The sequence below is a fragment of the Glycine max genome, chromosome 9 (genome assembly GCF_000004515.6).
Source record: "Glycine max cultivar Williams 82 chromosome 9, Glycine_max_v4.0, whole genome shotgun sequence".
Taxonomy (NCBI): domain Eukaryota; kingdom Viridiplantae; phylum Streptophyta; class Magnoliopsida; order Fabales; family Fabaceae; genus Glycine; species Glycine max.
The window spans coordinates 4,226,262-4,240,237 of NC_038245.2; the positions used below are offsets into that span (position 1 = coordinate 4,226,262).

Sequence of the window (13,976 nt, forward strand, 5' to 3'; positions counted from 1 at the left end):
AACTCGCCGGCTTGGTCTAGAGCATCTCCAGCAGCCAAGAATATATAGGTTTAACTTAACATACCATGGATTCTCCCTACTTGTGTCTCCAATCATGACAAAATTATATTATTTTACTATTAATATAAAATAAAAATTATATTAACAATTATATTTTTATTGAAAAAATGTATAAGTAGTATTGGAGGTGTAACTTGGTCCTTTTTTAACAACCAACATAGAATATCTTCTGTATTTTTTTACAAAAATGTCCTTAATCATTAGTCATTTTTCTGGGTTCAATAAATAATACATGAAATATATTAATGTCTTAAACTCTTTGAAGAGACTTTTGTCTTATATAAAGAGCATTTTTTAAACTTTACTTCGACAATTTTTGTGCATATCCGATAAAAATTAAAGATATATATATATATATATATATATATATATATATATATATATATATATATATATATATATATCAATAATGTCAGAGATTAAAAGAATAAAATCTAATATTAAAAAAAAAGAATATCATTAATGCATGTTAATTAGGAGTAATTATGAAAAAATATGTAAATTTAATTTAAGACAAATTTAATACTACTAATTAACTAAATTATCTCAGGATCATTTCCTTAATTCTAGTGAATTAGTCAATTAAATCTTATAAAAAGGGATATATACTAATAAAAGTTAATCAAATAGCAAATCATTAATTAAGGGTGTTTATGTTATGCATAATTTTTTTAGTACCTAGAATACAGAGATAGAATAATATTTAATACGTTTTAGTTATACATATAAAACAAAAACAAAGTTTAAAGAAACAATTTGAAGCAGAGTCAGCAAGTGAGTATTTTATTTTAACTTACAACATTATTTTTCTTATAAATAATGACAATTGGTTGTCAAAATAATAATAAAAATAATAATAATCTACACTTTTTTATGTATAACCCACATTATAGAGTAGTAACCAAACTCAAATTTCTTTATTATTAGAGTTTGGTCCAGTGAAAGGAGCTAATATCCTACATTATAAATTTAAATTCAAATTTTATTGAAAAAGGTATTTACATATTTCATGTTTGACAATGTTATAAACATTGACTTCGAAGAAAGATATTTGTGTTACAAAATCTAAATCCATTGCAAAAACATATCTCTCCAGCATGGTCGAGTTTAAAATATCCCTACAAGCATCTTCTACCTAAACTAAGCCCTGCTGGCTGCTGAGTCGATGATACCTGTTCAAGAGAGTGACTGCTCTTTCGACCTCAACAACTAAATATAGCTTGAATGTTGATCCTATCTTCCTTTAGGGCATGATTGATTTAGAAGATAAAAATATAAATGATGAAAATAAAAGAGAATTTTTAGTTAAAGTGTAGAGAGTAAAAGGTGTAGATCCCACAAAAAAAAAAATACAAAATTTCTCTCCAATATTATTTCTCTCATCTCTACCAAATACTACATTAAAAAAATCGTTTGCATCTGACTTGAGAGCCTATCCGAATCCACAAACAAAGGAATAGGTCTTTTTTTTTTTTTTGAGATGAAGGAATAGGTTTTTATTGAGCAGTCGCATATGAGCAAGAGTTTCTGGTTCAGCTTTTGGTAACAAAATGTGAGTAAACTTCTATTTTAATCTTTAAATTTAAAAGGCGATGTTATAGTAATATTTAAATTTAGAAAAATATCTAATAAATTTTAAAAAACTAAATTTCGTAAGTCATATTAATTTCTGCCATTAACTTTATTATAAATTACGATAGAATCATACTAAGTTATAAAATTTAGTAACAATTACGATAATAATTAGTTATGCATATATAAAAATTAAAATGACAATTTTAATCGCAACAATTTGTTTGACATTTTTCTAACTTTGAGAATTATTATAACAACGGCTCACAAATTCTGAAACTAAAATGAAGATTTATTCGACAAATGTTACTAATTATATACTTGATGCGATGAAGATCATGCCTTCTGCACGCCAAAACCATCGCAGCCATTTGTAAACATCACCAACCGCTTTCACTCACTCTCTCACACACACATACATAGGATTTTTTTATAAATAGTTTAGATAAAACAAATAATTTCATAAGCTTTTTTTACAGCTTCATAAGTTTTTTAAGCACATGTAGAACTACTTATGTTATAAAATAAGTTCAAATAAATTGGAAATAAGTTGTTCCAAATATATCATTGGAACCCGTGCTTTAATTAGCAAGGAAATCCAAGTTTGACAAAAGTAGTTACAAATATATTTAATAACAGAAAAATCATAAACTATATAAATATTATACGCGTGAATATCATATTATAATAACTATCATATTGTACGAATAAAAAACATGGTAGGTTGTTGAAAAAACAAACATAGTAGACATATTTAAATATTTTTTATCAATATCAATCACGAAACAAATCTCATCAGTAAAACATATCATATAAAATAGTAAACGAGACATTGAACAAATTATGTATTATATCACATCATTCAATAAAACATAGCAAATGTGATAGCGTAAGAATACTTTTTTACGTCAAAACATGAAAATAACAATCGTTAGATTATACTTACAAAGATTGAGATTAAAATATTTAAAATTAAAATTTAATTTAACCATTAAATCTATAAAAAATTTATCAAACAAATTATGTCATAATACATCAATTATTTAGCCCATCACCATCAAAGTTGCCATGATGGCCACCACCTTTGCAGACATGACAGTCTTTACCATCGCTGCTGCCAACACCACCGTCGTCATCATCTCTGTCATTATGATCATCATTATCCTTGTTGTCACCATTATTATTGTCGCCAACGATGGTGATGACAACAATGATGGTGACAATGGTTATGACAATGACGGTGATTACAATTGATGACGAATTGACAATGACAATAACAATAATCATGATGGTCACTATAATAGTGATTATGGTGGTGACAACGATGACGATGAAAGTTATGGTGACAAAAGTGGTAATTGTTGATGACGGTAGTGGTGATGATTGATGATGATGGTAATGACGATAACGATTATAGTGGTGACAACGACGATTATGATGGTAATGGGTTAATTAACATATTTTAGGTCGTGATAATTTAAATTTATGGATTTGTTTCTTATTTGATTAATCTTTTAAAGATTGGATGATACATTATATTTTAATTTAAAATTTTAAATATTTTAATCTCAATCATTTATTATTTTTAATCTTAATTTTATGATTGTTATTAGTTATTCTCATTATAATATATATATATATATATATATATATATATATATATATATATATATATATATATATATATAAAATAATGAGTATTTGTAATCCCTTGAAGTCAAACATATGGTAATTTTTAAATAAGAGAGGTCTCTCCCTAACCATAGACCAACGTAAGTGGTTCCTCCATTCAATTTTTAAAGAAGGCCCGGCATGATAATTGGCAGTATTAGTATTTATTTTTATGCCTATTTTAAGAAAATAGGCATACTCAAATTCATGCTGACATAGGTAGCAATTTCAACAATTATATCCTTAATTATAAGATAACTTTATATAATTGGGTTAGAGTCTTCAGTTCACATTTGAATCAACTTAAATTTAATTTTTTATTATGTGTATTTGTTTGAAAATCTAATAAATATTTTATAGATAAATATATTATTTATTACGGATAATTTTGACGGATGAGCGATGAATTTGAATGGGTTTTCGGTTTTCCAAGCACGTGTAACCGGGTAAAATAACCCTTTCAAGAAGACTCAATTATTTTTTTTTTCTTAAAAAAGTATTACTAGTAAATGTTTATTTGACAAATACTATTTAATTTATACGTTTAATTTTTGACGGATAAGCCATGAATTTGAATGGGATTTCCATGCAACTGAAACAGGGAAAGAAAGTGTTTCGTGAAACGCAGAAACAGGAAAAAATAGCGCTTTCAAGAATAGTCAATTATTTGTTGTTAAAAAGTATAACTAGTAGTAAACGTTTTTATTCACCCAAAAAAAGTAGTAAACGTTTATTTTTATATAATTAAAAATTATAACAAATGAATATTTCTGAATATATAAAGTATATTTGGATTAAAATTTATAAGCAATAAAAATTCTTAAATATATAAATTATATTTTAAATTTATCATGAAAAATTTATTAAAATATTTTTTTATTATTGATAATTTGTATGGATGATTGGAATTTAATTTAGAGATTGAAATGAAATAGGATAAATTGAAAGATATAAATAGTTAAGAAGATTAAGTGTATATATATAAATAAAGTAAATATAGTTTCAGCTTTCAGATAATTAAGAGAATTTTTTTTGGACTAATGAAGAACCTTAAAAACATCAAGTTGTATATTATAATATATAAATAATTTTTTGTTTTATATACAAGCATGTAGAACAGCGTTGGGGAGTTTGAATTTTTAATATCAATGTATCATATTATTAAATTATTAAAGCATTTTTTATTGAATATTTTTTCTTAAAATTTAAGAAAAGTTCTTGTTATGCAAATTATGTCTATAAAGTTTTATATTAGTATACAACTATTTAATATTCTGTTCATTTATATTAAAATTGATGTTATACATGTTTTAGAATTATAATTTTTTATATAAAATAATTATTGGATTTAAATAAAATTAAATGCAAACAATTAAAATAATATATAATTATAATTTAATGATTAGATGAATAATTAGATAAAGTTATTAATGAAATGATAATTTAGTTGGTATATTTTGATGTGTCTTTATACCAAACCATGCACGGAGAATCTTCATCGTTGAATGCGTTGGCTTAAAAATAATACATTGAAAATTCTACATTATTGCTCTTATCAATCTACATTTACTTTTCTTTTTTAGGCATCTACATTGATTTAATTTGTTTCAATGGGAAGGTAGTATGTTGCCTCGGGTTGGTGCAGATGAAGGGGGGTATAGTCTGGGTGGATTTCAAGGAGGAGTTATTTTAGTTGATGATAATATGGGTAAATGGGGGAAGTTTTTTTTTATCCTTATTGGGTAAATGGGGGAGTTGTTATAACTTCAATGCATACAAATCGATTATTTTTTGGGAAACACTGAAATTGTTGGTAGGTTGGGGCAGTCAGAAATCAAAGCATACTAACAATAAATTATTAAATTATTTAAAATTATCATATTATTTATAATCCTAATCAATAATAACATGAGAAGTAAATAATTTAATATTTTAAATTAATTAAAATTCTTTAAATTAAGGAATAATATAATTAATTTTTTTAATTAGTTAATAAATGTATCTTTAATTTAATAAATATATTTTTAATTATTTATGGGTCACATAAATATTAATTGAAATTATGAATGACGTGGTAATAGTATAAAACCACTTAATAATTTCTGCATATGAGAGAGGTGGTTGCTGTATATTTTATGTATATTAATAGCATTAAAATATCTCGCAACCGTATACGCATTCCTGTGTTGAACAGGGAGTATAATATAATCTTTTTCAGCTTTTTTTTTTTTTTTAAATTACTAGTGGAAAGACAGATGAATGATGATGTCGTATGTCTGCTGTTCACATTTTTTGTTCTTTGAAATTGGAATTTATTAGCAGTTAATGATGAGGTGATTTTTTATATGTTAAATATAATAGTAGGTAATTTATAATAATCAAAAATAAAAAAATAACATGTATATAAGTACTTCCAAATTTCCGTACGATAGCAGTGCATCTTCCTAATTATAAATAATAAATAACATGTATAATAAAGAGGAGTGACAATCTTTCTCACAACATTTTTTTTTCTAACATGGTTTTCAGTGAGCTGGTTTATTTAAATTTATTTTTTAAAAAACATTTATTTTACTAAAGAACTTAAATATGTTTAAGGTCTCCCATAAATGATCTATGAGTTTTTAATAATATTTTTCATTATTTTACTTCTTTGATATATTAAAATTTTTGTTTTGAATCCTTAATGTCATAAGTGATGATTTGTCATCTCACATATTGATATTTCCAACATTATTAACGGTTATGATAATGTCACGTAACTATTTAACTGACCTGAGAAACTTAAAACAACACAAATTTAATTAGGGACCTGAACAAAATTTGATCATTTATCAGGAATCTTAAACATATTTAAGTCTTAATAAAATAAGTAATTTTCTATTTTCTTAATGTGTTTGTCTTAAATTGTTTATGTTTAAAAAATAGTTTTTTATACTTATTTTAAGAAGGAAATTTTATTTGCTTCTTAGAAAAATACTTATATAAAAAATAGTTATTTTAAAGTTGTTTCTTTATTAACTATGATATTGATACGAAGTAATATCACTGAAAGAGATGACTAATCTTTGTCGAGAACTTTGAGTGCATACAAGATAAATATTTTTTTCCCTTTCAACAAGATTTATTTCATACTCAAGAGTCAAGAGTCTACTATAATTCAAACCTTGGAATACTCGATTAAAGAACATAAGTTAGTACCACTTGTGTCAACCATTGTTATTTTTAAGCAAACTCACCCATTATTGATTAATATTTATTGAAAATCACAAATTTTACTTGATTTAACTTGTAAATTAGAAGTCAGTCATTAAATAAAAAGTGGAACTCGTCAAAATAAAATTTATAAGTATTTTTAAATTTTCATATGATTTTAGTGACACTCTCTTTAACAATATATGTATTATTAACTTGAATCTTATTCTAAAAACATAAGATAAGATAATTAATATTAGACTTAAATATGTTTTTTATATTTGAAAAATAGGTTGATTTCAAATTATTACCTAAAATTTACTTTTGGTCAATTAGGTACTTGAAATTTTTTTATGTTTCAATATATTACTTGCCATTAGTCTCATTATGTTAAGTGATGACGTGATCGATGAAGTGTCACGTCATCAACCTAATCACTAACACGTCATTGTCACGTCATCTCCACCAGCAAAGACCTTAAGAGAGACTACATCGTTTTAGAGGAGATCGATCGAGGAAGATTCGACATCGTTTTTCGTTGCTCCTTCGCAGACTCCAATGACTCCTATGTAGTCAAATCCATCAATAAGCAGGTGGCAATAACTGCCGCCGGAGATTCCCTTGACATGCAATGCCTATTGATAAAGCCTAAGATCTTTTAGCTTCTCTCCCCTCACCCTCACATCGTAAACCTCCATGATTTCTACGAAGACAATACCAACCTTCACATGGTTCTCGGCCTCTATTACGAATCAGAGTTTCACCATCGCGTCATGTTCAAACTAAAAGTCGCTTCGATGATGTGCCACTACCTTGGCGTCATGCACCGAGACATAAAACCTGAAAGCATTCTCTTCGATGAGGAGAATCGGCTATAATTGGCCGATTTGATTTGGGGAAGGGAGAAGGAAGCTAAGTCCATGCCCCACTTGATAGTGCGACTCTTCTTCTCCTCCAGATCGAAATCGGCAATCAGTGGTGGTGGTGTGGGAGAGAAGGGGAAGAAGGAGAAGAAGAAGCGGTTGTTTTCTGTTGAAGAGGTAGTTGGCAGTGGCGGCACGACACGTTCGACAATTGTTTCTGTTGAAGAAGTGGAAGAATGAGATGACGTGACTGATGTATTAGTGATTAAGTTTAATAACGTGACATTTTATTTGTCACATCATCACATAACAAAATGAGACTAACGATAGATAATACGTTAAGACATAAAAAAAAATTAAATACATAATTGATCAAAAGTGAATTTTAGATAGTAATATGAGAATGATTTATTTTTTAGATATAAAAAATATATTTAAGTCTAATATTGTGAAGGTGACTAAAGTAGAGAAATGTCTCTTGCGATTTATGGTGGGCAAATATATATTAACTATTATATTTATTGATTTATTATCAAATGGTGATGTTTTTCATTACTTGTAACCTTCAGTGTCATTTTTCACTTATAAAAATCATTACATTCAAAGAGGTAGGCCTCTCAACTCATCATGCAGACTCATAGGCCACACATAGTTTAACGGTTTAGAGATGACCAATTAATATTATATTTTAATGGCTATGTTTCAATATAATTATGTTTCATTATGTAAAAACATCACCATTTGATAGTAATGGTATAAAATGGCTATGTTTTTCAATATAAGTAACAAACAAAAACACAATTAATTTGTTTTGGTATAGACAACATATATATTTTCTACTAAAGAAAATTATAATTATATCCGAATAAGAAATGATCTATATACATATTTTTTCCCCTTTAAATTTATAATATACTTATATACTAACAACTCTAATTTTATAAAATTTTTCATAACTTAAATTTAAAATGATGTTTTAGTCAATTGATTGTGTAAGAGTGATTGTACTAGGCTAAAAATTCAACTCACGAAATAATAATATAATAAATAGGTTGTTGAATTCAAGGATGACATGAACAAGTGAAGAAAATTTTTGTACTAAAAACCAACGGGTTGACGACGGCAAAGCATTTGTCAATATAAAATTCCCCATGCGACTGGCGCGCCATTTTATGACTCTGGTTATATATAGGCCACTTCCCATGCCGCGAATTGCATCCACTCATCACTGTGGAGTAAAAACCTGCCATGACAGTAATAACAATGCCTCCTTTCTTATCTTACTCTCTTCTTTCCCTCGCGTTCTTCTTCACTCTCAAGTACCTTTTCCAAAGAAGCAGAAAAGTACGAAACCTGCCACCTGGTCCGACTCCTCTTCCTATAATCGGCAACCTTAACCTCGTTGAACAACCTATACACCGTTTCTTCCACCGCATGTCCCAAAAATATGGAAACATCATATCCCTTTGGTTTGGGTCACGTCTTGTTGTGGTTGTTTCATCACCCACAGCGTACCAAGAATGTTTCACTAAACATGATGTTACCTTGGCCAACAGGGTACGCTCCCTCTCGGGAAAATACATATTCTACGACAACACCACCGTAGGGTCTTGCTCCCACGGCGAGCACTGGCGCAACCTCCGCCGCATAACCTCTCTCGACGTTCTATCGACGCAGCGCGTCCACTCCTTCTCCGGAATCCGGAGCGACGAGACGAAAAGGTTGATACACAGGCTGGCCAGGGACTCCGGGAAAGATTTTGCGCGCGTGGAGATGACCTCCAAGTTTGCTGACTTGACGTACAACAACATCATGAGGATGATTTCGGGGAAGCGGTTTTACGGAGAAGAGAGTGAACTTAACAACGTTGAGGAAGCGAAGGAGTTCAGAGACACTGTGAATGAGATGCTGCAACTCATGGGGTTGGCTAACAAGGGAGATCACTTACCTTTCCTAAGGTGGTTCGATTTTCAGAACGTGGAGAAGAGGTTGAAGAATATCAGTAAGAGGTATGATACCATCTTGAATAAGATCCTTGATGAGAACCGTAACAACAAGGACCGCGAGAATTCCATGATTGGTCATCTCCTCAAACTGCAAGAGACACAGCCTGACTATTATACCGACCAAATCATCAAAGGACTTGCTTTGGTAATCATTTTTATGTATTTTTTTCACTCCTTGTTGTGTTATATGTACTTATGTCTTAACTAGCTAGTAGTAACGGATTAAAATAAAATAAAATGTCTTACCTAGTAAAGAGAAAGCTATATGTAAACTAAATGTATTTTCACTTTATATGATGAACTTTTTGGATTACAGGCTATGCTCTTTGGCGGAACAGACTCGTCAACTGGAACTTTAGAGTGGGCATTATCTAATTTAGTGAATGACCCAGAGGTGCTGCAGAAGGCAAGAGATGAGTTGGACGCTCAAGTAGGACCAGATCGGCTGTTAAATGAGTCAGACCTTCCAAAACTTCCTTATCTCAGGAAGATAGTCCTTGAAACACTTAGGTTGTACCCTCCGGCTCCAATTCTAATACCACACGTGGCTTCAGAAGACATCAATATCGAAGGATTCAATGTTCCACGAGACACAATTGTGATTATTAATGGTTGGGCCATGCAAAGAGATCCTAAGATATGGAAAGATGCGACAAGCTTTAAACCTGAGAGGTTTGATGAAGAAGGAGAGGAGAAGAAGTTGGTAGCATTTGGTATGGGAAGAAGGGCTTGCCCAGGAGAACCCATGGCTATGCAAAGTGTTAGCTATACTTTGGGATTAATGATTCAATGTTTTGACTGGAAACGAGTAAGTGAGAAGAAGCTTGATATGACAGAGAATAATTGGATCACCTTGTCAAGGTTAATTCCATTGGAGGCTATGTGTAAAGCCCGCCCACTCGCCAGCAAAGTTGGAAGTTATTAACAATATTTTATTTGGTATATTTGGGTGAGGATCTAATACTCATAATTTCGGTGTGTAAGTCTATGCATGTTAAAATTAATAATATTTGTCGTATGTCCACAAGGCCAAATGTAGTACTGGGTGTGGACTTGCATATACAATATCAATATTGTATAAATCCCAGTTTCCTTGAATAAATTTCTTTACTTTCTATTGTTATGAATCCCAGTACTTTTTAAAAAGAGATGTTACCTTTAATTTCTTGCATTATTAATGTCGTTTAGATGAATAAAACAAACCATTATCTATATAGTAAGAGAGCCAACATATATAGTTCTTGTGATTATTGCAGTAAATGACGGGTAAAAACTTGATTATTGCGCTGTATACGAGTTGCTTAAGTTTGGATGAATAGATCCATGTTTCGCCTATGGTAATAGATAGAAAAGCTCCTTAGGTGTCACGAAGATAAAAGAGAAGAAAAGCTCCTTGAGTTGCATTTAATGATGATTATCTCAATTCCCTGAGTTTTTGTTAAGTTGTCACCATTTTTATGTTTCAATAAAAAAAAAAAATAGGACTTCAAAGTGTTTAATGTGTGGTTTAAAATTTTACCTATTCAGTTAATTGCATATAAAGATTTATGCAAAATAAAATATTATTGCCAACATTTATAAAATTGTTATCTATTCTATTTTAGGTATCAATTTTCTAAATTGGAGTGCTTGACATTGTCTAAACACCTGTTAAAGTTTTAATGACAACAAACTAACCAAGAACAAATTCTAAGTCTTCTAGACTTAAGCTGCTATTTGAGCTTGTGAATGTTAAGCGAGACTTGACTAAAAAGTATGAAGAAAGGTGTAAAGCTTGTTTGTTCATTTATTACATGTTCTAGAGGTTGGGATTTTGTGACAAATGGATAAAGTGGATCAAGCTTGTTTGGAATCTTTAAGAGTCTCGGTGTTGGTGAACAAAAATCCTACACAAGAGTTTAGCCCTCAAAGAGGTCTCTGACAAGTGTTAACGGCTTGACAAGTGTACCAAATGTCCAAGTAGTAAAGACTCGAAAATCTGAGTGGCGATTTTTATAGGGACTTTATTTTGTACTTGTGTTGGATTATTTCCAATTTGTAAGAGAAAAGATGAGATAAGGTAAAAGAAAAGATGAATTTAAAAGAAACAATAACTAAAATAATAGATAAAAAGAGACAAAAGATATAAAAGGGAATTCAATGGGATGAGAATGTTAGAACCTAACATGTCTTATTTACCTAAGATGTATTATTTGTGATTTTTCTCTATCAATCAGGTAAATTTATCCTATCTACATCTATGAGAATTCTTGCCCCTGATGTCTTTGCAAAGAGTTAATAGATAAAATGCATGAAGTTTTAATTCTAGATGCTTGCTTTGATGCATGGGCATAATGCAATCACTCTATGTCTAGCAATGATTTTATTAACATACTCATTTCTTTTAGTTTTATTATAAATTACCCTCTGTCGAGCACCTAACCTCCAAAGATGATGCAATGATGAATGATGCATGAAATTAAAAGTAAGAAAGGATAATATGAAAGAAAATACCTGTTTGCATTAATAAATATGAAGTGTAAAATACATCTTTTAGTTTTTTAAGCTTGTTAAGTCCTAACTAAGGATTTAGCCTCTCATAGCTATAAGGGGCCTTATACTAAAAAAGGGGTATAGGAACTGATGGAGGAGAAGAGATGGAAAAAGGGAACAGAAAATTATGAAAGAGAAAAAAGAATTTCTTAAGGGAGAGTCCTCAGGCAGACTTTAGGTGTGTATTAGAGTGCTCTGAGATTTGGTGTGTCTTTTCTCCTTAACTTGACTCCTTTTTTATAGTTGTTGGAGTGGACTTGGGCTTGACTCCCTTTTTATAGTTGCTGGAGTAGACTTGGGCCTGGTGTAAAAAATCTTCCTTATTTATATTTTTGAAATCCTGCCTAGGTTAGCTTTGCTATTCTTAGCCGGTCCCAAGCCCGGATAAAAGGAGAGGGTTGTGTTAGGCTTTCGACAGCCAACGTAAAACTTTGTCGAATCTCTATGACATGGATCAATTACGTAATAATGTGAATGCTAGGTCGTTGCCCGGAAGCAACGCGCTGTATGGCTCGAGTACAGTGTCAAAAGAGCAAGGGCCGCTGCATCACCGCCAAGATGTAGTGAAAAGTAAGCAAGGGTTCCCACATTTTCGTGAACGGGTGTGGGTAAAGAAGCTAGTTCATGACAGGAGGATTCGCTTCGGTACATGGAATATAGGCACACTTACTGGAAAATCTATGGAAATAGTGGATGCTATGGTGAGGAGGAAGATCAATTTTATGTGCCTACAAGAAACTAAGTGGACAGGTGAAAAAGCGAAAGAATTAGACAACTCGGGATTTAAGCTATGGTATACGGGAAAAATCAGATCAAGAAATGGGATAGGGATTATTGTGGACAAGGAGTGGAAGAAGGATGTCGTAGATGTAAGAAGAGTAGGAGATCGTATCATAGCCTTAAAATTGGTAGTGGCACAGGACACCTTTAATGTCATTAGTGGGTACGCACCTCAGGTTGGGTTAGCAGAACACTTTAAGGTAAAATTTTGGGAGGATCTAGAAGGGGTACTTCAGGATATACCCCAAGGAGAGAAAGTTTTCCTAGGAGGGGATGTCAATGGACATGTAGGTAGCGTGGATAGAGGTTTTGAGGGGGTGCATGGGGGTTTTGGCCTAGGGGAGATGAATGGGGAGGGTAAATCCATCTTGGAGTTTTCAGAGGCTTTGGATCTTTCTATAGCCAATACATGGTTTAAGAAAAGAGAGGAACATCTTATCACTTACAAAAGTGGAGGGACATGTTCTCAGATAGATTTCTTCCTTATCAGGAAGTCTGATAGGAAGTATTGCTTGAACTGTAAAGTTATCCCGGGAGAGAGCTTGACTACCCAACATAGAGTTTTGGTTATGGATGTAAGAATTAGAGATAGGGCAAAGAGAAGAAGTCCTATGGTAGCACCAAGGATCAAATGGTGGCACTTGAAGGGTGAGAAACAAGGAATCTTCCAACAAAAGATATGGGAGGGATGGTGTGGACAATCACAAGGAAGTGCAAATGATATGTGGAACAAGACGTCCCAAGAGATTATTAAAGTGGCTAAAGAGACGTTGGGTGAATCTAGAGGTTTTGGACCTAGGGGTAAAGAATCGTGGTGGTGGAATGAAAGTGTTCAGAGCAAAGTTAGAGTAAAAAAGGAGTGTTTCAAGGAGTGGTCTAGGTGTAGAAATTCTGAAACTTGGGATAAGTATAAGATAGCTAGAAATGAAACCAAAAAGGAGGTGAGTGAGGCAAGAGCCCAAGCTTTTGACGGACTATACCAAGCTCTAGGAACCAGGGACGGAGAAAGATCTATATATAGGCTTGCTAAGGGTAGAGAGAGGAAGACTAGAGATTTGGATCACGTAAAGTGTGTTAAGGATGAAGAAGGCAAAGTCTTAGTGCATGAAAAAGATATCAAGGAAAGGTGGAAGGTGTATTTCCACAACTTATTTAATGATGGATATGGATATGACTCTAGCAGTCTAGACACAAGAGAAGAGGACCGGAACTATAAGTATTATCGTCGGATTCAGAAACAGGAAGTAAAGGAAGCGTTGAAAAGAATGAGTAACGGTAAGGCGGTGGGGCCAGACAA

The 13,976-nt window shown here is 31.4% G+C and overlaps 1 protein-coding gene across 1 annotated transcript; it reads left to right on the forward strand.

Annotated features, from left to right (window-relative positions):
* Positions 1 to 8,588: 8,588 nt before the first annotated feature.
* On the forward strand, positions 8,589 to 10,578 carry CYP81E11 (isoflavone 2'-hydroxylase-like). Its single transcript, NM_001253071.1, has 2 exons — positions 8,589 to 9,512; positions 9,684 to 10,578. Exons 1-2 carry the CDS (start codon positions 8,610 to 8,612, stop codon positions 10,290 to 10,292), a joined length of 1,512 nt encoding a protein of 503 aa, NP_001240000.1. The 5' UTR covers positions 8,589 to 8,609; the 3' UTR covers positions 10,293 to 10,578.
* Positions 10,579 to 13,976: the final 3,398 nt, after the last annotated feature.